The sequence below is a fragment of the Tachypleus tridentatus genome, chromosome 3, assembly GCF_004210375.1.
Source record: "Tachypleus tridentatus isolate NWPU-2018 chromosome 3, ASM421037v1, whole genome shotgun sequence".
Lineage (NCBI taxonomy): Eukaryota > Metazoa > Arthropoda > Merostomata > Xiphosura > Limulidae > Tachypleus > Tachypleus tridentatus.
This window is the reverse complement of record NC_134827.1, coordinates 114,423,127-114,450,650: the sequence shown is the minus strand read 5'-3', so window position 1 is coordinate 114,450,650 and position 27,524 is coordinate 114,423,127. Positions and strand designations below refer to the sequence as shown.

The window sequence follows — 27,524 nt, the reverse complement described above, 5'->3', positions numbered from 1 at the left end:
AATATACCCTCACGCATCACGGAACCGATTGTGTAGATGTCGCTGCAATTGTTCTTCATATAACCATCCCAATATATTCTTTCTACCAACTATTCTTCTGCTTCAAGTATGCTAATGTAAGTCCGATAGGTTTGACTGGTAGGTAAACTCTTACTTTATGGGTAGGATTTGGATTGATGTCCAAACTCGAGGCCATCTGGTGTTAGAAGTCCTGGCATGTTCATCAATTGTTTCTTTCTTGAAGTAAAATGTTTGTGAATAGGACTATATAAACAGCTACTAATGTATATATGTGGTTTTGGTGACCAGCATAAAAATATTAAAGTTTTTTTTTAAAAAACAGGGTAAACATTTTAAACTATACGTGATTTTTGTAAACTTAAATAAGTTTACTATAAAAACATTTAGTCACGTTCAGAATCGTACTCGGTTTGAATAGTCATAAAACGTTTAACATGCACTTTATGTACAGTTTTGAAGTGTATAATATATGGTTTAAAAGTTTTACTGGTGATCTTATAAAGTGTCTAAGTAAAACTGCTTGTTGTTCGTCTTTCCCATTTTATCTCCTGCAGGTAATAATTAACAGAGTGAAACCATTTTCGAGGTTTGGAGTGATGCATCTTCTAGGGACATCACTTTACTTCTGGCTGAGTACCATATTCGAGGATATCATACAGAATTATTTAGTGACAGTCAGCGACGAGACAACAGCCACCAGTAACGCAACAGACCTTGGTAACTGTTTGTTTGTTTTTCCCATACGACATTTTGTTAACGCTAATCGGCTTGGGAGTGTTACCAATTCTGTCGTTAGTTAAGAAAATTATATTCTGCAACTCTTAGAGCGATACGTTTAACTGATATGAACGAGGTAGCTGAAAACCTTCAGCTGATAGGGTTAACTGTCATAGACCTGTCAGCTTACATTTACCTTTAGACAGCCGAGATTCAAAACCCTTAGCTTCAGAGATTATATAAATATAAAGGTTAAAATACTGGCTTTGATGACAAACACTGGCTGTTAAAAATACAGACTTTAATAACAACACTGGCTGTTAAAATACTGGCTTTCATGAAAACATCAGCTGTTAAAAATACTGGCTTTGATGACAACATTGGCTGCTAAAAATACAGACTTTAATAACAACACTGGCTGTTAAAAACACTGGCTTTGGAGAAAACATTGGCTGTTAAAAATACAGACCTTAATAACAATACTGGCTGTTAAAAAATACTGACATTGATGAAAACATTGGCTGTTAGAAGTACAGACTTTGATGAAAACATTGGCTGTTAAAAATAATGACTTTGATATAAACCTTGGCTGTTAAAAATACTGGCTTTGAAGAAAACATTGGCTGTTAAAAATACCGACTTTGATTACAACACTGGTTATTATAAATAATGACTTTCATCACAACACTAGCTACTAAAAATACTGGTTTTGAGGAAATCATTGGCTGTTAAAAATACTGACTTTGATAAAATCATTTGATGTTAAAAATACTGGCTTTGAAGAAAACATTTGATGTTAAAAATACTAATTTTGATGAAAACAATGGATGTTAAAAATACTGGCTTTCTTGAAAGCATTGGCTGTTAAAAATACTGACTTTGAAGACAATACTTGCTGTAAAAATAATGATTTTGACGGTAGCAACGAGTGTAATGACAGCGCTAGTTATCAACCCATTTATATATATTTATCATTTTATAAACGTGTATTTATTCAAATTTAGGAATAGTACAAATAAAAGACCTGGATACTCAAAACTGGATTACCCTATTTCTGAATGCCCTCTATCTGCGTGTTTTGTAAACAATCGTGTATTTCTTCAAATTTTGTTATATACTTAGCTTCTATCGTGACCAAGTCTAGTCTCTCTGGTGTTTGGGTATATTTATGTGTACACTCGACCTCTTCCTCCCATCGTAACCAAGTTCACGCAGTTCGTTTGTTTTTGAATTTCGCGTAAAGCTACACGAGGGAAGTCTGCGCTAGCCATCCCTAATTTTGTAGTGTACGACTAGAAGGAAGGCATCTAGTCATCACCACCCACCGCCAACTGTTGGGCTACTCGTTTACCAACGAATAGTGGGATTGACCGTAACATTATAACGCCCCCACGGCTGAAAGGGTGAACATGTTTGGTGCGACGGGGATTCGAACCCGCGACCCTCGGATTACGAGTCGAACGCCTTAACCCACCTGGCCATGCCGGACCAGTTCACCCACTCTGACATTTTTCTTTATTCAAAGTTTGTGCGATACACCATAAAATACATTCTTAGAGAAATTCATTTTCTAGAGAATCTTTAGAAAGCATAATCTCCGTTGTTTTTATTTTCAGAACATTTTGGAACATTGAACACAGAATGTTTAAAGACGTATTTTGTCTTATCGCCGTATTCGCTCCAAGCAGTCCCGTATCTGTACCCATTCACCATAGAATATAACCTGCTTCTAGCTGGGGTCTGGTTCATCGTATGGCAGAACGTTGGTAAGGACCACAGGCAGGCCGAAGCTTGCCACCATACACAGAAAGTCAACATCGAACAAAAGGACGATATAAAATTTGAAAGTAACCTCGTTCTCAGTGTAGATTGTCACCGGCAAATAGAGGGCTCTTTGCTGGTTTATTTTTGTTGTTTGTTACCATAGTAACAGTAATCATCTTCTTTGTGTCAATTAACAACGATAAGTATATTCAGACTGGAGTGGACCTGTACATAGCACAAGAGATCTGTTTAGTTATTTTGGGTCTCATCTGTTTGTCACTTGCCTACCCTTTGGTTGCCAAATTAGACATCAATTTGCATCCAATCACTTTTCTGGATGACCTTCTAATGTTCTTACCTCTACCGTTCTTCTTTATTAATGGGATATTGACGGTGTGGGCGGAGAGTCAAGACACTAACTACGTCAGGGTGGTTCTGAACGTACTGTTAAATGTCCAGGTTATTTTTCAGACTGTGTTTGTCAGTATCGGCCTACGTCGCTGTAGTAACAGTTACGATCTTCGATACCAAAAACCCGGGAGGGAACTAATAACATTTCTGATCATCTTGAACCTGGCCATGTGGATCGTCAACACCTTTCAACATAAAAGTGTCGAACCTTATCAGGCTCCAGAACACCACTATGGAACTCAATGGATCTTTGTATCACATATTACATTCCCCCTTATGTTGTTCTACAGGTTCCATTCCTCTGTGTGTCTCGCTGACGTCTGGCAATCAGCATACAAGAAAGGAGAGTGATATAAGTTGAAATAACTACAGACATAAACTACGTTTTAAGAGCTTATGGTCTATAGACGAGTTATGTTCATCTTCATTCCTACCTTTAGGATGAAAATACAGTAATTATGATGTCAAGACCATCGTCACTGACTGCTAGAAAATGTTTTTTTTTTTCTTGTTGTTTTAAACATTCTATTCGAACATCTGTTAAACATGTTTTTAATTCGTCTAATTATATTTATGGGACATTAACTTTCAAATGTTATATTTCGTATAATTAATTACGTATACAGTAAATTAACTTTGAATGTCATGTGAAAATGTACCCTGAATGTATTTCTAATTGATATATGCATGGGAAGAAAACCACCCGAATTCTAGAACATGAATGTAAATTAGTGATGCATTAAAAAATAAATTCTCAACCAAAACCAGCCGTTTTTGCAAATATATGAATGTAAATTGTGGCCTCAGGTTTAAAAAGAGACGATCTCGGTGTTCGTATATTCAAACCAGTTGTATATGCTGAAATATAAAAACACAAAATATGTATTAAAATTTAATTTTTCTTTAATGAAAATAGTTTCAATCACATTATTGTCTAAGTAAACATAATTAAATTTTCTGTTTTTCACCTGTCATTTCATATTTTACAATGACGTAATTGAATTACGTTACTATTAAAAAATATTAGAAACACCACTGATTATTTTCCAATACGTCTGTACCTATTTATCAATATCTCTCTTTAACTTATGTCTAACTATACGACATAATGGACTTATAATTATTTGTCTTTCTAATCATATAACTATGAATAATAATAATTATTCCTTTATATAATGTTACAACCTTAAAACTTTAATATTCAAAATATTAAAATAGTTCGTGCTGATGGAAATGCGCTATTAAAACAAGACCAAATATTTTTAAAACATAACCCGAAACCTTGTAATTAAATACACTACTCAAAATGATTTTTTGTTTACCAAGATATTTGACTCGGCAGATAGCCCGATGTTGCTTTGCTATGAAAAAATACACACACGTACACACTTGCTAAGATATTAAGGAGAGCTGGAAGAAAGAAGAAAAAAAAAAACTATAAGAAATATAGATCGAGTGCACTGTAGAGTTTACGAAGTATAAATAGAGGGCAGTGTAGGAATTAAGGATCATAAATAGAGAGTGACGTAAGGGTAACGAATCGTACATAGAAAGCAGTGTGTAGTTTACAGTAAAATGTAGTTGTTGAAACCACTGTCTTAAGGCTTAAACGCTAAAACCTGGGTTTCTGTACCCGTGATGTGAACAGCTCCGATAAAATGCAAGAACCAAGTAATTAACTCGTAATATTCCACCAATCTCTGACAGCTTCAAAACGTAAATCGCTCGTAGTCAGATAGAGGACGCTGAATTATCGAGACAATTGAGTTCTGTGTACATATGTATGTATGTTGTAAAATTAAATTGGCAAACACCGATTTATAAGCATAATAAAATGGTTTATTTTTGCCAATTTATTAATATATTAGCATAATATGTTGCGTCCATATTATAGAATAGACACTAGACAGGTTATATTATCCAGAGTTCACTGCTCGAACTAACCTAATTAAAATAATAATAAAAAATTCTCAACCCAAACGAGCCATTTTTTACATATGTAGGTGAATACTTTCACTAAATTTAAACAGCGCCATCTAGTGCAAGTGTGGAATTAATAATAACAATAGTATTTGCTGGGTTGTGAGGTGATATATGAAATTACTAGTAGTAATATCAAGAGAAAGACGATTTGAAGTTGGTATAAAAGTTATCAGTGAGTAGGGAAATAATTTAATAGATACATATCGTGAATATTTATATTAAAAATAGTATATATTATGTATATATATGTGAAATGTTTTAATTAATTATTCCTCATTTCCTATAGAAATTCGCAGTACTAGTATTTGATAATCAAGCACGGAATTAAAATCACAAGTTACTGCCAAGAACCGAAGAAGAGGAAATATAAACGCTTCTACTAAATATCGCTAACGTTTTGAAAATGCTTATTACGTTATAGAAAGATGGAGTTTATCGCTAAATGTAAGTCAATTACAAGAACAATTAGGTCGTCAAGAAAGGCTTACCTTCATTAACAGGACATGAAGCAAGTGCCTTAACAGTCTAAGTCTATAATCGATTTACAAATTACGTGTAAATTTCAGTACAATGGTCGAGAATACTGTTGACCTTGTGCGAGATCGTGTCGCACAGTATAATAAAGGTGCACTTATGTAAGTGGTTTAATATGAAAATATTGGTGTACTGAAACAAATCGCTATACTGTTACTAGTATTATAATTACTATTAGTATTACTGTATAGCAAACATTTTAACACTGTGAAAATACCTAGTCTCTAGTTTTTATAGAGCAAACAATTAGCAAAACTGTTTAATCGTCAACAGTTTTTATTATCTACTTCTCAAGCCGTGCGTGGCGTAGTGCTTGTAGTTTAGTATACTGGAATGTGGACTTGTTGATCTATTGCTTACAGGTCGTCTCGGAAGGAAAACAAGTAGCGATCCACCCTTTGGAACCATGTGTGTATTATAACTTAATATAAGTTTAAGAATGATAATACTATCAAACTATTTTATTAGAGTAGCTAATTGTAGGGTGGTTGCTATTTAATAGATCTAGTCTATCTGTGTAATGAGCTCAAAATTAATAAGGATAACTAGTGGTGGTAGTCATTCTTTGTTTGTATATCCGAAAGAAACTGCTCAGTATTTGATATTACCTATTAGAAGGAGTCTACATATCGTACCAGACTAAGTAATTTTACGTTTTACCTACTATAACATCCAATTTAAAGAAACGCCTAAACGAAAGTGACAAAAACATTAATTTTATATCTAACATACACGATATACTCCATTAGTAATTAGTGGGAGGTTTTGTAATGTTGAGGGAATTTTTTATTTTCATTTTACAAATAGTAATAGTGATATTGTCCAGGATTAATAGCCTAACTTTTTGTCATGGTTTTTACTAGCATATTTTCATCAAATATTCAGTTGCTATTATTTCAAATAATGCAGTAAATTGTAGAAACAAAGTAACATTATGTTGAGTGGTGAAATGCTAGGCCTTTTTATTTTTGGTAGCTAAATCAGAGTGACACCTGATATAACTGTTTTATCCTAGCAAAAGAAACTTTAAAGATTTGTGCGTGTTTTCTAAGAAGCAGAAAAAATTTTGTTTATATGAAATTACATTTAATTTTGTCAATGGATAATCTGTTTGACTGGTGTATTGAAAAATAAGTAATAAATAACATGAATTAGATCCATGACAGTGTAACTGTTAACAGTAAGGTACCTTGTGCTACATGAACTAGATCCCTGACAGTGTAACTGTTAACAGTAAGGTACCTTGTACTACATGAACTAGATTTCTGACAGTGTAACTGTTAACAGTAAGGTACCTTGTACTACATGAACTAGATTTCTGACAGTGTAACTGTTAACAGTAAGGTACCTTGTGCTACATGAACTAGATTTCTGACAGTGTAACTGCTAACAGTAAGGTACCTTGTGCTACATGAACTAGATTTCTGACAGTGTAACTGTTAACAGTAAGGTACCTTGTGCTACATGAACTAGATTTCTGACAGTGTAACTGTTAACAGTAAGGTACCTTGTGCTACATGAACTAGATTTCTGACAGTGTCACTGTTAACAGTAAGGTACCTTGTGCTACATGAACTAGATTTCTGACAGTGTAACTGTTAACAGTAAGGTATCTTGTGCTACATTAATTAGATCCTTGATAGTGTAACTGTTAACATAGATGTCTTTATTTATGAAAGTGTTTGTTTGAAGTATCTTTTTGCAGACTTTAACTGTGTTTGGTATAAATATAAGTTATTTGATACCTTACAGGAACAAATCATTTTATTAGTGATAATCAGACCTGTGGGAAATATGATAGAACCAATAAGGCACAAGCTTTCTACTAAAACTATTATTCTAGCAAGCAGCTCACCAAGACGAAGACAGATTCTTCAGAACATTGTAAGTTTTCTTGCATGTGGTGTTAAATGTATTTTATTTGGAAAATCAATTTCAAGAAATCTAGGTAAAAGTTATAATGCTTTTAGATAAAACTTGTTAATCTGTTTATCTACTGTGATACCTATACTAACTACAAGTATGTTAATCTGTTTATCTACTGTGATACCCATACTAACTACAAGTATGTTAATCTGTTTATCTACTGTGATACCCATACTAGTGACAAGTATGTTAATCTGTTTATTTACATGCGATACCCATACTAACTACAAGTATGTTAATCTGTTTATCTACTATGATACCCATACTAACTACAAGTATGTTAATCTGTTTATCTACTGTGATACCTATGCTAACTACAAGTATGTTAATCTGTGTATCTACTGTGATACCCATACTAACTACAAGTATGTTAATCTGTTTATCTGCTGTGATACCTATACTAACTACAAGTATGTTAATCTGTTTATCTACTGTGATACCTATACTAACTACAAGCATGTTACTCTATTTATCTACTGTGATACCTATACTAACTACAAGTATGTTAATCTGTTTATCTACTGTGATACCCATACTAACTACAAGTATGTTAATCTGTTTATCTGCTGTGATACCTATACTAACTACAAGTATGCTAATCTGTTTATCTACTGTGATACCTATACTAACTACAAGTATGTTAACCTGTTTATCTGCTGTGATACCTATACTAACTACAAGTATGTTAATCTGTTTATCTACTGTGATACCTATACTAACTACAAGCATGCTACTCTGTTTATCTACTGTGATACACATACTAACTACAAGTATGTTAATCTGTTAATCTACTGTGATACCTATACTAACTACAAGTATGTTAATCTGTTTATCTACTGTGATACCTATACTAACTACAAGTATGTTAATCTGTTTATCTACTGTGATACCTATACTAACTACAAGTATGTTAATCTGTTTATCTACTGTGATACCTATACTAACTACAAGTATGTTAATCTGTTTATCTACTGTGATACCCATACTACAAGTATGATTATCTGTGTATCTACTGTGATACCCATACTACAAGTATGATTATCTGTGTATCTACTGTGATACCCATACTACAAGTATGATTATCTGTATATCTACTGTGATACTCATACTACAAGTATGTTAATCTGTTTATCTACTGTGATACCTATACTAACTACAAGTATGTTAATCTGTTTATCTACTGTGATACCCATACTACAAGTATGATTATCTGTGTATCTACTGTGATACCCATACTACAAGTATGATTATCTGTGTATCTACTGTGATACCCATACTACAAGTATGATTATCTGTGTATCTACTGTGATACCCATACTACAAGTATGATTATCTGTATATCTACTGTGATACTCATACTACAAGTATGTTAATCTGTGTATCTGTTGTGATACGTGTACAGGAGACAGACAACAAGGAATGACAACTATATTGTGGACTTATTAATAAAACAAAAACATTAAAACAGAAAATACAAATCTAAAGTAATTAATCTGTGGCATGTATCCATGTTTTCTGTGTGAATTATTGACTCAAACCATTACATCCATGTTTTCTGTGTGAGTTCTTCAATCAAACCATTATATCTTGTTTTATGTTGCCTTATAGTTTACCAATGTCTGGTTTTGAAGCTTGTTATTCTAGATGGCTACTATTACTCTAACAGTTCTACCAAATGGTTTGACAACCTTTTGACTTTTTGATTTCTGCATTAGCTCATACAGCCTTTATAATAATCATATAAGGCTTCTGTTTGCGTTTGTTCTATCAAAATAAAATTTGAAAATATTTGCTACATGTTTGGAATCATTGTCTAACTGAAGATGACTCTCTGCTCAATGAGTCATGTTTCAAAGGAAATGACATAATAAATCAGAACTAGCCTGTACCTGTCAAGAGTCAGGGTGCCATCACATTGTGTACATCACTGACACTAAATCTGTACAACTTGCTTCACTGTAGATGTTGTACATTCATTGGCTGTTGAACAGGGGTTATTCTCTAAAAATAATATTTAAAATAAACTGGATGAGCATCAACATTGCTTATGATTTTGAGTATTATGGTATTTAGTAAATTAAATTTTTAGTGAGTTAAAGTAAACTATGTTCTTTTCACCAAACAGTTATATAATGATTCTAAGTACACATTACATAATGACTATGAGTACACATTATGTAATGATTAAAGTGCACACTATATAATGATTCTAAATGTACACACCCTTTGGTGTGGATTCCTGTACGTGGTGAGGGGACCTCACAGGAAAGGTACTCTTATTTTAGTTTACCTCCTCTGGGATCTAAACATCCACCCACGGTTTGCTGTGCATGGTGACCTGTAAGGGGAGGAGAGGATCCTGGTGGTTGATGGATCCAACCCCAACACACCACTTTGACCTTGAATTCCTGTAGATGGGCAGTCTTGGGGCAGCCCTCTTGGGTTAATTGGCTGGTCAAATTGGGCTAGGGTCAACCAAGTACCAAGTGTTGGATGTTCTAAACAGGTGCTGTGGACATTGTATCTGATGCTGGTGTTTGGGTATAGTGCTCACGAAACCCTGGCATTGCTGCAGTGTCCTTGTTTAACATTGTTGTGCATTCACTCAGTAGGGCTCCATGGTGGGTGAAGTCAGTGGTCACTAAAACTTTCCTTTTTTTATTATGGATCCTCCAAATAAAAAACTTAAACAAAATAGTGAAAAACAGACCATAGGTAAATGTCCACTTCTTGAAGATTCTGAGCAGCAATCTTCAACATCTGTAACACCTGTTGTTTCTGATTTTCTTTTACTACACACTCTTTCAGACAAATCTTTAGGGAAAATGTTTTCCTTTTCATTCAGAAGAGACTAGAGGGACTTGCTGGTTCTCCAGAGTCAGTAAAGAAGCTCGATCTGGTGACATATTAGTGGAAACATCCACATCTCAACACAGTGAACTCCTCTTGCATTCAAAGGCAATTGGGGATATACCTATTGAGGTTACACCTCATGCTACTTTGAATTTGTCATGAGGAACATTGCTGAGTCAGAGATTCTTGCTAGTTTCTCCACCCTAGGAGTTTCTGCAGTGAGGTGTGTCTCCACTTGCAAAGCTGGAACTACAATGCTAACCAGTGTCCTTGTTCTGACATTTACATCACCACGCCCACCTGCCACCATCAAGGCAGGTTATCTTAATTGCAGGGTACAGCCATACATTCCAAACCCTCTCTGATGTTTGCAGTGTCAGCAGTTTGGTCACTCAAAGACATCATGTTGTGGTTTCTTGACATGTGCTCGTTGTGGTGGCAACGACAATGATACCTGTGAGTGTGAAACAGACCCTCATTGCATCAATTGCAATGACTCTCACCTGTCCTACTTTCATCCTTGTCCTAAATGGTTGGAAGAAAAAGAGGTGCAGAGTTTGAAAACGATTCATAACATTACTTATCCTGAGGCTCAAAGTTGCTGTCCACCACTTCATATCGGACATATGCTGCTGCACTTCTTTCCGCTACTACAGTGAGAGTGCAGACAGATCTCTCTGTGCCTCCAAAATAATCATTCTCAAAACAAATGAAAAGTATTTTGACCTCCATGGTTTAAAAAGTTGATGAATTAACTTCAACACCCATCTCTATCCCTTGCATACAATCCAACAAACCCCAAGATCCACTTCCTTTGGTTCTGGGTACAGACACTTCCTCGGGTACATCTTCTTTCCCACCCCAAGATGCAAAATGATCATTCGTTCACATCCTCAGTTACTGGAATCCTCTTCCAACAGCAAAGACCTTCCCAATCAACCCAGGACAGTATCCATGGAGGTCGATAGACCTCCCTCAAATAAAGACAGTAAAGAAAAAAGACATGGTCATAAACAAAAGGGTTCTCCACCCAATTTGACTATACATAAACAGAAATTGCCACTTTGATACAATAGAATTGTCGAGGTTTACATTCTAATCTGGATGACATCAAAACTGATTGCTTCTTACCATCCTATATGTCTTTCCATATAGGAAACATTTCTGAAACCTGCCAATACAGTCACCTTTCAGCAGTTTTCTTTGGATAGAAATGACAGGCTGTATGATGGACGAGTGCATGGAGGGGTGGCACAGTTGGTTGATCAGCATGTGCCCACTCACTCTTTGCCACTCAACACACCCTTGGAGATCATACCATCACTGTTTGTTCACTCTACCTGTCACCTGGAGAGATATATATAATCAAACAGACCTTAATGCTCTCACTGAACAGTTGCTGTCTCCCTTTTTAAACGTGGGGGACTTTAATGGACATCATCCCCTCTGGTGAAGTGCTAATATTGATGGGAAAGGTCACTCTGTAGAGCATATGCTCTGATCACAACTTTCTCTTTTTAGTATCAGTTCTTATACTTATTTTCACACATCTAGTCAGTTCTTTACTGCCATTGATCTCTCAGTTTGCTCCCCTTCACTATTCTCCCACTTTTCATGGTGGGCTCACAATAACCCACAAGGCAGTGATCATTTTTCTATAATTTTGAGAGAGACTGGCCATGGTTGATGCCACCAAACCTGCATGCCCTGGTAGAAGCTGGATCACACAAACTAGCTCTTCTTCACTGCTCTCGCAGAATTTGATTCTCCCATCATCAGTAAGCCATCAATAGACGATTCTGCATCAGCAGTAACTGACTGTATTATACAAGCAGCTGCTCAATGTATTCCTAAAACCTCAACGGGTTTCCCACAATATCCTCGTCCATGGTGGGATCCTGCCTGCCTCATGGCATGGAAGACTCAAAAATGGGCCTGGGATACGTTTTGTAGGTATCCCACACTCTTGAACTGCATCACTTTCGAGCAGGCCCGAGCATATGCTCGGTGGGTAAAACGTCAAAACAGGAAGAAATCTTGGATTAAGTTCACAACCAGCATATCTTCTATCACCAGTTCCAAAGTCATATGGGACAAGATTTGAAAGGTCAGTGGACAATATAATTCTGTCCCCCTCTCAATCTTGCTCTCTGATGGCCAGGAAGTAGCTGATACCTGGAGCATCGGCAATACTCTAGGTGAAAGCTTTTGCCGGGTCTCTAGCACTTCTGCTTCTCCCTCCACCTTCTTAGCCACCAAGACTCAGGCAGAGCAATCACCCCTTTCCTTTCGAGCTGAGTGTCTCTATGACTATAATCATCCCTTTATATTGGTGTAACTCAAACTGGTCCTTCATCGGTCTGGCAGTACATCAGTCAGACCTGATGATATACACTATGACATGCTGTGCTATCTGTCTCCTGCTTTTCTTGCTATTCTTCTGATTGTTTTTAACCTGATCTGGCAGAAGAATGTTTTTCCTGATGCCTGGCACCAGGCTATTGTCCTACCTTTCTCTAAGCCTGGGAAGGATCCCAAGATTCCTTCAAACTTCCATCCAGTTACTTTGACAAGCTGTCTCTTTCTCAAACGACATCTTGTATCAATACTCTTTGACATTGAGAAGGCTTATGATACAACATGGAGGTATGGAATTTTGTGAGACCTACATATCTGTAGGTTATGTGGCCATTTCTCCTTTTATTAAAAATTTGTTAATGGACAGGAGATTCCAAGTTCGTGTGGGTTGGACACTTTCCCGTTCTTTTCTACAGGAACTTGGACTCCCTCAGGGCTGTGTTTTGAGTGTCACACTTTTGACATTAGTGCCATCACTGACAGTTTCGTCTTAACTGTTGCAAAAATGCTCTATGTTGACAACTATCACATCTCATGTCAGTTATCGAACATGAGGTATACTGAGCGGCAGCTACAGACTGCCCTTAGTCATTTGCTGAAGTGGACCACAGCAAACAGCCTTAACTTCTCTCTCTCTAAAACCGTTTGCATGCACTTTTGCTGCCACTGGGGTATTCACCTTGATCCTAAACTCTGTATTGGTGATGTTGTGCTGTCTGTGGTCCCTGAGACACCTGTGGCACCATTTTAAACATGTTCTGTCCCAAGGTTTGTCCATAATGTTAGACAGTGTTATTGGTGATGGTAACACTGTCCACTTTGGAAATGTTTTTTAGTTTTCTAAAGGCCATTAATATTTTAATGCTATTTAAGTTTTTAATTTATACTTTAGACCTTATTTAATGTGATTCCCTTTAAGAATCACAGTCTGTCTAGTTCGATTTGACATTAGAAGATGGCTGTAACGTCAAATAACACGACACCAGGACTGGAAAGGCCAACTTCAGGTGACTAACACTGCTGTTTGTACTACCCGTTAGTCATCTTGGTGAGTTATTATTAAAATTTTGCTACAAGTCTTTTAAAACTTTTATTACTTTACTTTTTGAAAATGTCCATAACATCAAATAACCCAACACCAGGACTGGAAAGGCCAACTTCAGGTGACTAAAGGTAGTTTTTGAACTTACCTGTTAGTCTTCATGCTGAGTTATGATAATTACAATTATGCTACAGAAAGTCATTTACAACTTATATTACTGTAGTTTATCTCTTAACGTTGTAGACTAGATGTAAACATTGATTTTATGCTATTTATGTTTTTTAAACTTTGTTTTGTTTTACTTTAATTTCCTTTTATGAATTTTACTAATTTTAATTTTAACTTTTTCCAGATATTTGGCACAGATAGCCTAGCTGCTTTGTGCCATAAAACACTAAATCAATCAACCACATACACATTGCATAAGGATTCCAAGTACACATTGCATAAGGATTCCAAGTACACATTGCATAAGGATTCCGAGTACACATTGCATAAGGATTCCAAGTACACATTGCATAAGGATTCCAAGTACACATTGCATAAGGATTCCAAGTACACATTGCATAAGGATTCCGAGTACACATTGCATAAGGATTCCGAGTACACATTGCATAAAGATTCAGAGTACACACTGCATAAGGATTCCGAGTACACGTTATATAATGGTTTCGAGTACACATTGTATAATAATTCTAGGTAAATGTTTTATAATGGTTCTGAGTACACATTGTTTTATGGTTTCGAGTACACATTGTATAAGGATTCCGAGTACACATTGTATAATGGTTTCGAGTACACATTGTATAATGATTCTAGGTAAATGTTTTATAATGGTTCTGAGTACACATTGTATAATGATTCTAGGTAAATGTTTTATAATGGTTCTGAGTACACATTGTATAATGATTCTAGGTAAATGTTTTATAATGGTTCTGAGTACACATTGTATAATGATTCTAGGTAAATGTTTTATAATGGTTCTGAGTACACATTGTATAATGATTCTAGGTAAATGTTTTATAATGGTTCTGAGTACACATTGTATAATGATTCTAGGTAAATGTTTTATAATGGTTCTGAGTACACATTGTATAATGATTCTAGGTAAATGTTTTATAATGGTTCTGAGTACACATTGTTTTATGGTTCGAGTACACATTGTATAAGGATTCCAAGTACATGTATAATGGTTTCGAGTACACATTGTATAATGATTCCGAGTACACATTGTATAATGAATCTAGGTAAATGTTTTATAATGGTTCTGAGTGCACATTGTTTTATGGTTTCGAGTACACATTGTATAAGGATTCCGAGTACACATTGTATAATGATTCTAGGTAAATGTTTTATAATGGTTCTGAGTACACATTGTTTTATGGTTTGAGTACACATTGTATAAGGATTCCCAGTGCACATTGTATAAGGATTCCCAGTGCACATTGTATAAGGATTCCCAGTACACATTGTATAAGGTTTCGAAAGTACACATTGTATAATGATTCTAGGTAAATGTTTTATAATGGTTCTGAGTACACATTGTTTTATGGTTTCAGTACACATTGTATAAGGATTCCGAAAGTACACATTGTATAAGGATTCGAGTACACATTGTATAAGGATTCAGTACACATTGTATAATGGTTCTAGGTAAATGTTTTATAATGGTTCTGAGTACACATTGTTTTATGGTTCGAGTACACATTGTATAAGGATTGCAAGTACACATTGTATAAGGATTGCAAGTACACATTGTATAAGGATTCCAGTACACATTGTATAATGGTTTGAAAGTACACATTGTATAATGATTCTAGGTAAATGTTTTATAATGGCTCTGAGTACACATTGTTTTATGGTTCGAGTACAGATTGTATAAGGATTCCAAGTACACATTGTATAAGGATTCCAGTACACATTGTATAATGGTTTCGAGTACACATTGTATAATGATTCCATGTAAATGTTTTATAATGGTTCTGAGTACACATTGTTTTATGGTTTCGAGTACACATTGTATAAGGATTCCGAGTACACATTGTATAATGATTCTAGGTAAATGTTTTATAATGGTTCTGAGTACACATTGTTTTATGGTTTCGAGTACACATTGTATAAGGATTCCAAGTACACATTGTATAATGGTTTCGAGTACACATTGTATAATGGTTTCGAGTACACATTGTATAATGGTTTCGAGTACACATTGTATAATGGTTTCGAGTACACATTGTATAATGGTTTCGAGTACACATTGTATAATGGTTTCGAGTACACATTGTATAATGGTTTCGAGTACACGTTATATAATGTTTCCCAGTGCACGTTATATAATGTTTCCCAGTGCACGTTATATAATGTTTCCCAGTGCACGTTATATAATGTTTCCCAGTGCACGTTATATAATGTTTCCGAGTACACTGTAAAGTTTTTGTCAGAAAAAAATGTATGAATGTAAGACCAAGTGTTCAGAGATGCCACTTGGCAAACTGGTTCATGTAAAGGTTGTGCTGAGTAACAAAGAATTTACTGTTTCTCAGGTGATGAAATTGACAACCAAAACTATTGACGGACCTCTGATCAGTACATATCATTTGTACTACCAATGATTTAATTATCCAAAACTTTAACATTTTCAAAAATGAATAATTTTTCCTGATCAGAACTATTGATATTTATCTTAAATTTTTAGAAATTTCCATTTGAAGTTGTTCCATCTATGTTTGAAGAAAACTTGGACAAAGTTTCCTTTGATAAACCATATGATTATGTACAAGAAACAGCTTACAGAAAGGCTATAGAAGTGTTTAAAAGACTTCAGAAAGAAACAGTAAGTAATTATAAACCAATAAATTAGATTAAGGTTATAGAAATGTGTAAGAAAAGTAGCTCTGAATGAAATCTTTATTGATGTATTACTACTTGCATGGAACTTTGTAAAAAGTGCAACTTTTAGTTGGAGAAATAAAACTGCAGCATTATTAAGTTGATTGAACTTTGGAATCTTTGTTTCCTTACCAAATAATCACAGAGAACCTGCCTAACTCTAGAAATTGTTACAACAGTCAGATAAAGTTGATGGATGGGTTACAACAATTGATTTAGTGTTAATTTAATGTTGGTTGAAGTGTCTTTCTTTCATCTGTATTTTCTTTTCTTTAAATTACAGCAGCTATAAATGTAATTTTCAGAGGCAGCCAGACTTGGTAATTGGAGCAGACACGGTGGTGACAATGGATAACATAATATTTGAGAACCTCGAGATGAAGAACATGCTTTTCAGATGCTCTCAAGGTATTTTTTCATAGAACTTGTTTCTGTGTTAGTAATTTTGGTAACTAGTCCTGGGGTTAGCAACCCAATTTACAGGAAGTTGTTTTTTCTTAATTTTGAAGGATTAGAAGACACTGAGAACCAAATTGTATGTAACCCTGTCCTAATAATTGATGAATTCCTGTACTGAGGTTCTTTTCTTTCAGTTTACCTCCTCTGGGATCTAAACATCCACCCACATGTTTACCGTCGTGGTGACCCATGAAGGGGAGGAGAGGATCCTGGTGGTTGATGGATCCAACCCTAACACACCACTTTGGTCTTCAATTCCTGTAGATGGGCAGCCTTGGGGCAGCCCTCTTGGGTTAATCGGCTGGTCCACTTGGGCTAGGGTCAACCAAGCACCAGTGTTGGATGTTCTTAACAGGTGTTGTGGACATTGTATCTGATGTTGGTGTTGGGTATAGAGCTCACAAAACCCTGGCATTGTTGCAGTGTTCTTGTTTGGCATTGTAGTGTGTCCCCTCATAGGGACCTCCTCCATGGTGGGTGGACACGAAACTTTTTTTTTTTCTATTATGTATCCTCCAAATAAAACCTTAAATAAAATAGTGAAAAAAGAGTCCACAGGTAAACAATCACATCTTGAAGATTCTGAGCAGCAATCTTCAACATCTCTAACACCTGTTGTACCCCATTTTCTTATCCTACATTCTCTTTCAGGGCAAATGTCTCCCTTTTTCATTCAAAAGGGACTAGAGGGACTTGCTGGTTCTCCAAAGTCAGTAAAGAAGCTTCGATCTGGTGACATATTGGTGGAAACATCCACATCTCAACACAGTGAACTCCTCTTGCATTCAAAGGCAATTGGGAATATACCTATTAAGGTTATGCCTCATGCTACTTTGAATTCATCACGAGGAATTATTGTTGAGAGGGATTTAAAGAACATCTCTGAGTCAGAGATTCTCGCTGATTTCTCCACCCAAGGAGTTTCTGCAGTGAGGCATATCTCCACTTGCAAAGATGGAATTATAATGCTAACCAATGTCTTTGTTCAGACATTTACATCACCATGTCCACCTACCACCATCAAGGAGGGTTATCTTAATTGCAGGGTATGGCCATACATTCCAAACCCTCTCCTTAGAGAGGATGGTTAATGCTCATCTTGTTTGTTTCCTCAAATAAAACAACCTCCTCTACCCACCTAGTGTGGGTTCCGACGACAGCACACCATCTTGGGCCACCTGATTTGACTTGAAACGTTAATCAGAGAAGCTTTCTCAAATGAAAACATCTTGTATCAATACTCTTTGACATTGAGAAGGCTTATGATACAACATGGAGGTATGGCATTTTGTGAGACCTACATATCTGTAGGTTATGTGGCCATTTGCCCATTTTTATTAAAAATTTGTTAATGGACAGGAGATTCCAAGTTCGTGTGGTTTCGACACTTTCCCGTTCTTTTCTACAGGAACTTGGAGTCCCTCAGGGCTGTGTTTTGAGTGTCACACTTTTCAGTGTAAAAATTAATGCCATCACTGAACAACTCCCTCTCACTGTTGCAAGCAGGCTCTATGTTGACAACTTTCACTTCTTAATGTCAGTCGTTGAACATGAGGTATACTGAGGGGCAGCTACAGACTGTGGACCACAGCAAACAGCTTTAACTTCTCTCTCTCTAAAACCATTTGCATGCACTTTTTCTGTCAATAGGGTATTCATCCTGATCCTGAACACCATATCAGTGATGTTGTGCTGCCTGTGGTCCCTGAACACCTGTGGCACCATTTTAAACATGTTCTGTCCCAAGGTTTGTCCATAACATTAGACAGTGTTATTGGTGATGGTAACACTGTCCACTTTGGAAATGTTTTTTAGTTTTCTAAAGGCCATTAATATTTTTAATGCTATTTAAATTGTTTTAATTTATACTTTAGACCTTATTTAATGTGATTTTCTTTTAAAAATCAAAGTACATCTAGTTCTATTTGAAATTAGAAAATGGCTGTAACCTCAAATAACTCAAAACCAGGACTGGAAAGGCCAACTTCAGGTGATTAACCCTGCTGTTTGAACTGCTCGTTGGTAGTACTGATGAGTTATTATTAAAATTTTGGTACTAGTCTTTTAAAACTTTTATTACTTTACTTTTTGAAAATGCCCATAACATCAAATAACTTGGAACCAGGACTGGAGAGGCCAACTTCAGGTGATTGATAGTGGTTTTTACTTTCCTGGTGAGTTATGATAATTACAGTTATGCTACAGAAAGATTTTTACAGCACAGTGTATTATGTGATGAATACCTGATGATGTTATGTACATATTCAGGTACAGTACAGTGTATTGTGTGATGTATACCCCATGATGTTACGTACATATCCAGGTACAGTACAGTGTGTTGTGTGATGAATACCTAATGATGTTATGTACATATTCAGGTACAGTACAGTGTATTGTATGATGTATACCTGATTATGTTACATACATATCCAGGTACAGTACAGTGTATTGTGTGATGAATACCTAATGATGTTATGTACATATTCAGGTACAGTACAGTATATTGTATGATGCATACCTCATGATGTTATGCACCATCTGATAAAATGGAATGTAAACTTAAATATTGTGTACTTAAAGTGAGATGTATGACGTGTAATATCAGTATTTTTAGTTTTCCAAGACAAATGTCTGTATGGTATATATATATATATATATATATACATACACACACAACCTGATTAAATATATGTATATTTTTGTAGTTAATGTTTTTATATGATGTATATGTATTTGTTACGATTTCTATCATAAGTGTTTGAAGAAAAGAAAGTGTCATGAATTTATTCATTAAAACAACAGTAGTTTGTTTATCCTTAGGTTCAGTGGAGCGTGCCATACAGTATACACTGGGTGACTTTGATAAAACCATCTATAACCATTAAAACAACAGTAGTTTGTTTATCCTTAGGTTCAGTGGAACGTGCCATACAGTACACACTGGAGTGACTTTGATAAAACCATCTATAACCATTAAAACAACAGTAGTTTGTTTATCCTTAGGTTCAGTGGAAGGTGCCATACAGTATACACTGGAGTGACTTTGATAAAACCATCTATAACCATTAAAACAACAGTAGTTTGTTTATCCTTAGGTTCAGTGGAAGCGTGCCATACAGTATACACTGGAGTGACTTTGATAAAACCATCTGTAACCATTAAAACAACAGTAGTTTGTTTATCCTCAGGTTCAGTGGAAGGTGCCATACAGTATACACTGGAGTGACTTTGATAAAACCATCTGTAACCATTAAAACAACAGTAGTTTGTTTATCCTCAGGTTCAGTGGAGCGTGCCATACAGTATACACTGGGTGACTTTGATAAAACCATCTGTAACCATTAAAACAACAGTAGTTTGTTTATCCTTAGGTTCAGTGGAGCGTGCCATACAGTATACACTGGAGTGACTTTGATAAAACCATCTATAACCATTAAAACAACAGTAGTTTGTTTATCCTCAGGTTCAGTGGAACGTGCCATACAGAATACACTGGAGTGACTTTGATAAAACCATCTATAACCATTAAAACAACAGTAGTTTGTTTATCCTTAGGTTCAGTGGAAGGTGCCATACAGTATACACTGGAGTGACTTTGATAAAACCATCTATAACCATTAAAACAACAGTAGTTTGTTTATCCTTAGGTTCAGTGGAGCGTGCCATACAGTATACACTGGAGTGACTTTGATAAAACCATCTATAACCATTAAAACAACAGTAGTTTGTTTATCCTTAGGTTCAGTGGAACGTGCCATACAGTATACACTGGAGTGACTTTGATAAAACCATCTGTAACCATTAAAACAACAGTAGTTTGTTTATCCTCAGGTTCAGTGGGCGTGCCATACAGTATACACTGGAGTGACTTTGATAAAACCATCTATAACCATTAAAACAACAGTAGTTTGTTTATCCTCAGGTTCAGTGGAGCGTGCCATACAGTATACACTGGAGTGACTTTGATAAAACCATCTATAACCATTAAAACAACAGTAGTTTGTTTATCCTCAGGTTCAGTGGAACGTGCCATACAGTATACACTGGAGTGACTTTGATAAAACCATCTATAACCATTAATACGACAGTAATTTGTTTATCCTTAGGTTGAGTGGAAGGTGCCATACAGTATACACTGGAGTGACTTTGATAAAACCATCTGTAAAAAGTAAGTTAAAATATAAGTTTAATTAGCATTTTTCCTTTAATTATAACTGTTTATAAGTAGTTTCTTCCTTGAAACATTTCTCCATATCATTATGGTTCATAAAAATTTGGATCATACGATAGCATCTTACCTTATTTTGAGAGATAAACTGAAGTCCCTATACTGTGGTGGGGGTTATGTTACATGACTGAATTGTGAGAACAGGATTTACAGAAAGTGTATTTGTGTTGCCAAATGGATTCATGAAGGAGAAAGTAGGTACCCTCTTTTCACCCAACCATTTGAAACAAAGAATTAATTGTTTATCTGTATAATGGGCAACTGAAATGTGTGGATAGAAGAAAAATACATGAGTTGGTTAGACTTGTATAAATATATTAAAGATAGGTTTGTTTTAACAGGTGTCCTTTATATGTTACTCAAACACTTTCCCAAATAATCACAATGTTTTATAACTTGTCCAAGTCATTTATAAGTGAAGTAATTCATGGTGATGAGAAACCCACTTGAAGTAAAAATTTATCTCGGGGTGGCTGGTATCAACACTTTTACTAATAAAGCAGAGAACAAGTCATTTATAAGTGAAGTAATTCATGGTGACGAGAAACCCACTTGAAGTGAAAATTTATCTCGGGGTGGCTGGTATTAACACTTTTACTGATAAAGCAGAGAACAAGTCATTTATAAATGAAGTAATTCATGGTGATGAGAAACCCACTTGAAGTAAAAATTTATCTCGGGGTGGCTGGTATCAACACTTTTACTGATAAAGCAGAGAACAAGTCACTTATAAGTGAAGTAATTCATGGTGACGAGAAACCCACTTGAAGTGAAAATTTATCTCGGGGTGGCTGGTATTAACACTTTTACTGATAAAGCAGAGAACAAGTCATTTATAAGTGAAGTAATTCATGGTGATGAGAAACCCACTTGAAGTAAAAATTTATCTCGGGGTGGCTGGTATCAACACTTTTACTGATAAAGCAGAGAACAAGTCATTTATAAGTGAAGTAATTCATGGTGACGAAACCCACTTGAAGTGAAAATTTATCTCGGGGTGGCTGGTATTAACACTTTTACTGATAAAGCAGAGAACAAGTCACTTATAAGTGAAGTAATTCATGGTGACGAGAAACCCACTTGAAGTGAAAATTTATCTCGGGGTGGCTGGTATCAACACTTTTACTGATAAAGCAGAGAACAAGTCATTTATAAGTGAAGTAATTCATGGTGACGAGAAACCCACTTGAAGTGAAAATTTATCTCGGGGTGGCTGGTATTAACACTTTTACTGATAAAGCAGAGAACAACATTTCGACCTGAAGATAACCTAAGAAGTGAAACATTCTTTTGCAGTAGTAAACACAAAACTTTTCAAAATGTGAGGTCTTACTGGTATCCAAACTATTAACATTACACTTCTCCAATTACACACACACACACACACACACACACACAGTAAAAGTGAGTGCATGTGGTTCATATTAAGTTCTTAAATGAAATAAAAATGATATTACCATAACAAAAAGAAAGTATTGAATTTACTGTGTTTTCTAGTTTACTTAAATCCATAACTTTGCAAAAGACAATGTTTTAATTTTTGTAGATCCTGAAACATTTGATGTGAAACGTTTCCACGAAGCAACAGATGTTTATATGCCACATCATTCTTCAGACGTGATAAAGATGTACGTGGAAACTGGAGAACCAATGTAAGTAAAAATAGCATATGCTAACTGCTTTGTTAAACCTAAACAAAATTATGTTATTCATGATAAAATGAAGATGTTTAATTATCATAGATCTTAGATCTGTATTCTGCCTTGCACAAGTCACTGTTCGATAGAGCTTTCTTTTAAAACTGTCACTCTGACCACACAGAGCCAAGAAATGATAACATTTCATTAGCAAAATTAATTATCAGTTGCAGGATATGATTTGTTAGTCTAATAAACCTTCAACTATGTCAACATATACTCTATAGTTGTATACAACAAAAGCTGGTTGAACATTTAAGATGACATGCTCTGTCTCCAACTCAGATCTTTAGTATAGACATTTTTTTCCCATACTTCTGAATTTTTCTAGTTTATTTCACACTGCCAAAAGTATTATTTTCTGTTTGTTCATAGTATGAGAAACCTAATGCATGCACATGAAATAAGCACACATAGTAGGTACAAAAGGGGGTGTTATTTTAAGGCCTAACAGAAGGTATGAAAAAATCACATTAGATTTTCATATGTTTTATATAATATTTCTTTTAATCAGTCTATCTGTATTTTCAAGTGTCAGAAGTGCATAATAACTCCATAATGAAGAATTATGTTACAATCAATTGTAATGTGATTTTTACCATACTACTAGGCCTTAAAAAAAAAAAATTCACCTCCCAGGATATGAAGCTTACATCACAATGACCTGGTCATTGGTGTTACCTGAAACTTTTTAGATTAACTATTAGGACATGTTCTACACTACATTTAGTATTCTTAAAATTATCTAATCAATGTGCAATAATTTTAGTATCAATTGATTTGAAAAGAAAATTTTGGTTTTATATTGTGTGGACATTTTTTAGTTTTCCAGTTGCAATCGTGTTTGTATACAACACATCAGTGTATGAGACTAATAACTGTAGCTTAACACACAACTACTTTAACTTGCATTGAACAGGGATAAAGCGGGAGGCTATGGTATTCAAGAAAGAGGTGGCACTCTGGTAGAACGGGTCAGTGGAGACTATTTCAACGTCATGGGTTTTCCACTGCACAGATTTTGTAAAGAGTTACTGGACTTTCTGTAATGTCACTTAATAAATACAACAAACTTTAACCTAGAATGTTTGTATTGAATTACTTAAGTAAATATCTTATTCTGGATAGTTAGTGTTCTAATGCAATGTACAAGTTCTGTATATAATTCTAACTAGTGTTTCTGAAAACAGTGGTTTGACAGGTATTCTTTTATGATGTTTTCTTATTGAAAGTTAAACTTAAGTTTTCAGAATGAAAGGTCAAAATTTAACAAGTCTCCCAAAATGAAAGAAAATACATTGTTGGAGTAAGACAGGTGCATTTTACAATACACAGTAGAATAATGTCAGAGTAAGACAAGTGCATTTTACAATACACAGTAGAATAATGTCAGAGTAAGACAAGTTCATTTTACAATACACAGTAGAATAATGTCAGAGTAAGACAAGTGCATTTTACAATACACAGTTGAATAATGTCAGAGTAAGACAAGTGCATTTTACAATACACAGTTGAATAATGTCAGAGTAAGACAAGTTCATTTTACAATACACAGTAGAATAATGTCAGAGTGAGACAAGTTCATTTTACAATACACAGTAGAATAATGTCAGAGTGAGACAGGTGCATTTTACAATACACAGTAGAATAATGTCAGAGTAAGACGGGTGCATTTTACAATACACAGTAGAATAGTGAATTTTATTATAAGATCAGTGTTATTAATAATTTCTGACTGAAAGTAAATTAATCATATACATCTCAGGACTAGAGAGTAAATCTTAAATTACTAAAGCCAAGTCTTTGAAATAAACAGATTAGACATTTACAAGGATCATTTGTCATGGTATGTCAGTAAGTCAGAAAACAAATTGGGTTTCAGTACCTGTGGTGAACAGGTACAAGTATTCCTTTGTGTAGTTTTGCACTTCACAACAAACATCAGAAAATTGAAACTTATAATAATTAGAATTTATTAAATCATTAGTTCAGAAGTACAGTCACTTTTTACGTTACTTTTAGACATAATATCCAGGTTAGTTTTGTTAAAAGTCTGTATTCATGGTTTTATAAATATGTTTTGAGGATTTTTAATATACCAAAACAATAACCAACATTTTCATGATGCAATTGAATAGTTTATTTAATATATTAATACAGTGAGGTAACGACATATAAAGGACAGTAATTATTATCATGTAACAAACGTTAAGTATCTCAGGTGTTACAGTAACAGGAACCAATCCATCATCTATATAAAGTTACATGAACCAATTGTTCATGTTTATAATAATTTACATACCAATCTGTCATTTATATAAAGTCACAGCAACCAACTGTTGGTGTTTATAATAATTTACACACCATTCCACCATCTATATAAAGTTGCAAGAACCAATTGTTCACGTTTGTAAGAATTTACAAACCAATCCATCCATATGAAGCCAGAGGAACCAGTTGTTAGTGTTTACAAGAATTCATATACAAATCGATCATCTATATAAAGTCACAAGAACCAATTGTTAGTATTCATAATAATTTAAACACCAATCCATCATCTATATGAAGTTGCAGGAACCAACTCTTAGTGTTTATAATAATTTACACACCAATCTATCATCTGTATAAAGTCACAGAAACCAAGTGTTGGTGTTTATAATAATTTACACACCATTCCACCATCTATATAAAGTTGCAAGAACCAATTGTTCACGTTTGTAAGAATTTACAAACCAATCCATCCATATGAAGCCAGAGGAACCAGTTGTTAGTGTTTACAAGAATTCATATACAAATCGATCATCTATATAAAGTCACAAGAACCAATTGTTAGTATTCATAATAATTTAAACACCAATCCATCATCTATATGAAGTTGCAGAAACCAACTCTTAGTGTTTATAATAATTTACACACCAAACTATCATCTGTATAAAGTAACAGAAACCAAGTGTTGGTGTTTATAATAATTTACACACCAATCTATCATCTGTATAAAGTCACAGAAACCAAGTGTTGGTGTTTATAATAATTTACACACCAATCTATCATCTGTATAAAGTCACAGAAACCAAGTGTTGGTGTTTATAATAATTTACACACCAATCTATCATCTGTATAAAGTCACAGAAACCAAGTGTTGGTGTTTATAATAATTTACACACCAATCTATCATCTGTATAGTCACAAGAACCAATTGTTCATGTTTATAAGAATTCACATACCATTCTATCAGCTATATAAAGTCACAAGAATCAATTCTTTATGCTTGTAGGAATTCACCTACCAATCCACGATCTTTTTAAAGTCACAGAAACCAACTGTTAGTATTCATAATAATTTACACACCAATCTATCATCTGTATGAAGTTGCAGGAACCAATTGTTAGTGTTTATAATAATTTACACACCAATCTATCATCTTTATACTTACATCTGTATAAAGTCATAGGAACAAAGTGCTGGTGTTTATAATAATTTACACACCAATCCATCATCTACATAAAGTCACAGCAACCAACTGCTGGTGTTTACAAGAATTCACATACCAATCCATCATCTATATAAAGTCACAAGAACCAACTGTTAGTGTTCATAATAATTCACATACCAATCAATCTATATAGTCACAGGAACCAATTGTTAGTGTTTATAATAATTTACTAATCCATCATCTGTATTGTCACAAGAACCAATTTTTCATGTTTATAAGAATTCACATACCATGCTATCATCTATATAGTCACAAGAACCAATTTTTATGTTTGTAAGAATTCACCTACCAATCTATCATCTTTTAAAGTCACAGAAACCAACTTTTAGTGATTATAATAATTTACACACCAATCCATCATTTATATAAAGTCACAAGAACCAATTGTTCATGTTTATAATAATTTACACACCAATCCATCATCTATATAAAGTTGCAGGAACCAATTGTTAGTGTTTATAATAATTACACACCAATCTATCATCAATATAAAGTCACAGAAAACAATTGTTGGTGTTTACAAGAATTTACATACCAATCCATCAAATGTATAAAGTCACAGGAACCAATTGTTCCTGTTTTTTTAAGAATTCACATACCAATACATCATCTATTTAAAGTCACAGAATCCAACTGTTAGCATTTATAATAATTTACATACCAATTCTTCATCTATATAGAGTCACAGGAACCAACACAACTACTGGTGTTTACAAGGATTCACATACCAATCCATCATTAATATGGATTGTTTATAATCCATAACACACTGTTGGTGTTTACACAAATTCACATACCAATCCATCATTAATATAAAGTCACACAAACCAACTGTTGGTGTTTACACAAATTAACATACCAATCCATCATTAATATAAGGTCACACAAACCAACTGTTTGTGTTTACACAAATTCACATACCAATCCATCATTAATATAATGTCACAAAACCAATTGTTGGTGTTTATAAAAATTCACATACCAATCCATCATTATATAAGGTCACAAGAACCAACTGTTAGCATTTATAATAATTTACATACAAATTCTTCATCTATATAGAGTCACAGGAACCAACACAACTACTGGTGTTTACAAGGATTCACATACCAATCCATCATTAATATGGATTGTTTATAATCCATAACA

General features: G+C 34.6%; 2 protein-coding genes and 1 long non-coding RNA gene across 3 annotated transcripts; all 3 read left to right on the top strand.

Moving 5' to 3' along the window:
- Positions 1-11: 11 nt before the first annotated feature.
- LOC143245988 (uncharacterized) lies at positions 12-3,264 on the top strand. Its single transcript, XM_076492238.1, has 4 exons — positions 12-116; positions 576-738; positions 2,355-2,616; positions 3,204-3,264. Exons 2-4 carry the CDS (start codon positions 618-620, stop codon positions 3,262-3,264), a joined length of 444 nt encoding a protein of 147 aa, XP_076348353.1. The 5' UTR covers positions 12-116; positions 576-617.
- A 1,703-nt stretch (positions 3,265-4,967) lies between these two features.
- LOC143247821 (uncharacterized) lies at positions 4,968-5,341 on the top strand. Its single transcript, XR_013026721.1, has 2 exons — positions 4,968-5,068; positions 5,183-5,341. It is a non-coding gene; the product is annotated as an uncharacterized LOC143247821 (long non-coding RNA).
- A 49-nt stretch (positions 5,342-5,390) lies between these two features.
- On the top strand, positions 5,391-23,973 carry LOC143245987 (putative bifunctional dTTP/UTP pyrophosphatase/methyltransferase protein). Its single transcript, XM_076492237.1, has 8 exons — positions 5,391-5,838; positions 7,183-7,314; positions 16,305-16,442; positions 16,804-16,906; positions 17,008-17,068; positions 21,064-21,125; positions 22,732-22,837; positions 23,802-23,973. The coding sequence occupies exons 2-8, from the start codon at positions 7,225-7,227 to the stop codon at positions 23,929-23,931; spliced, it is 690 nt and encodes a 229-aa protein (XP_076348352.1). The 5' UTR covers positions 5,391-5,838; positions 7,183-7,224; the 3' UTR covers positions 23,932-23,973.
- Positions 23,974-27,524: the final 3,551 nt, after the last annotated feature.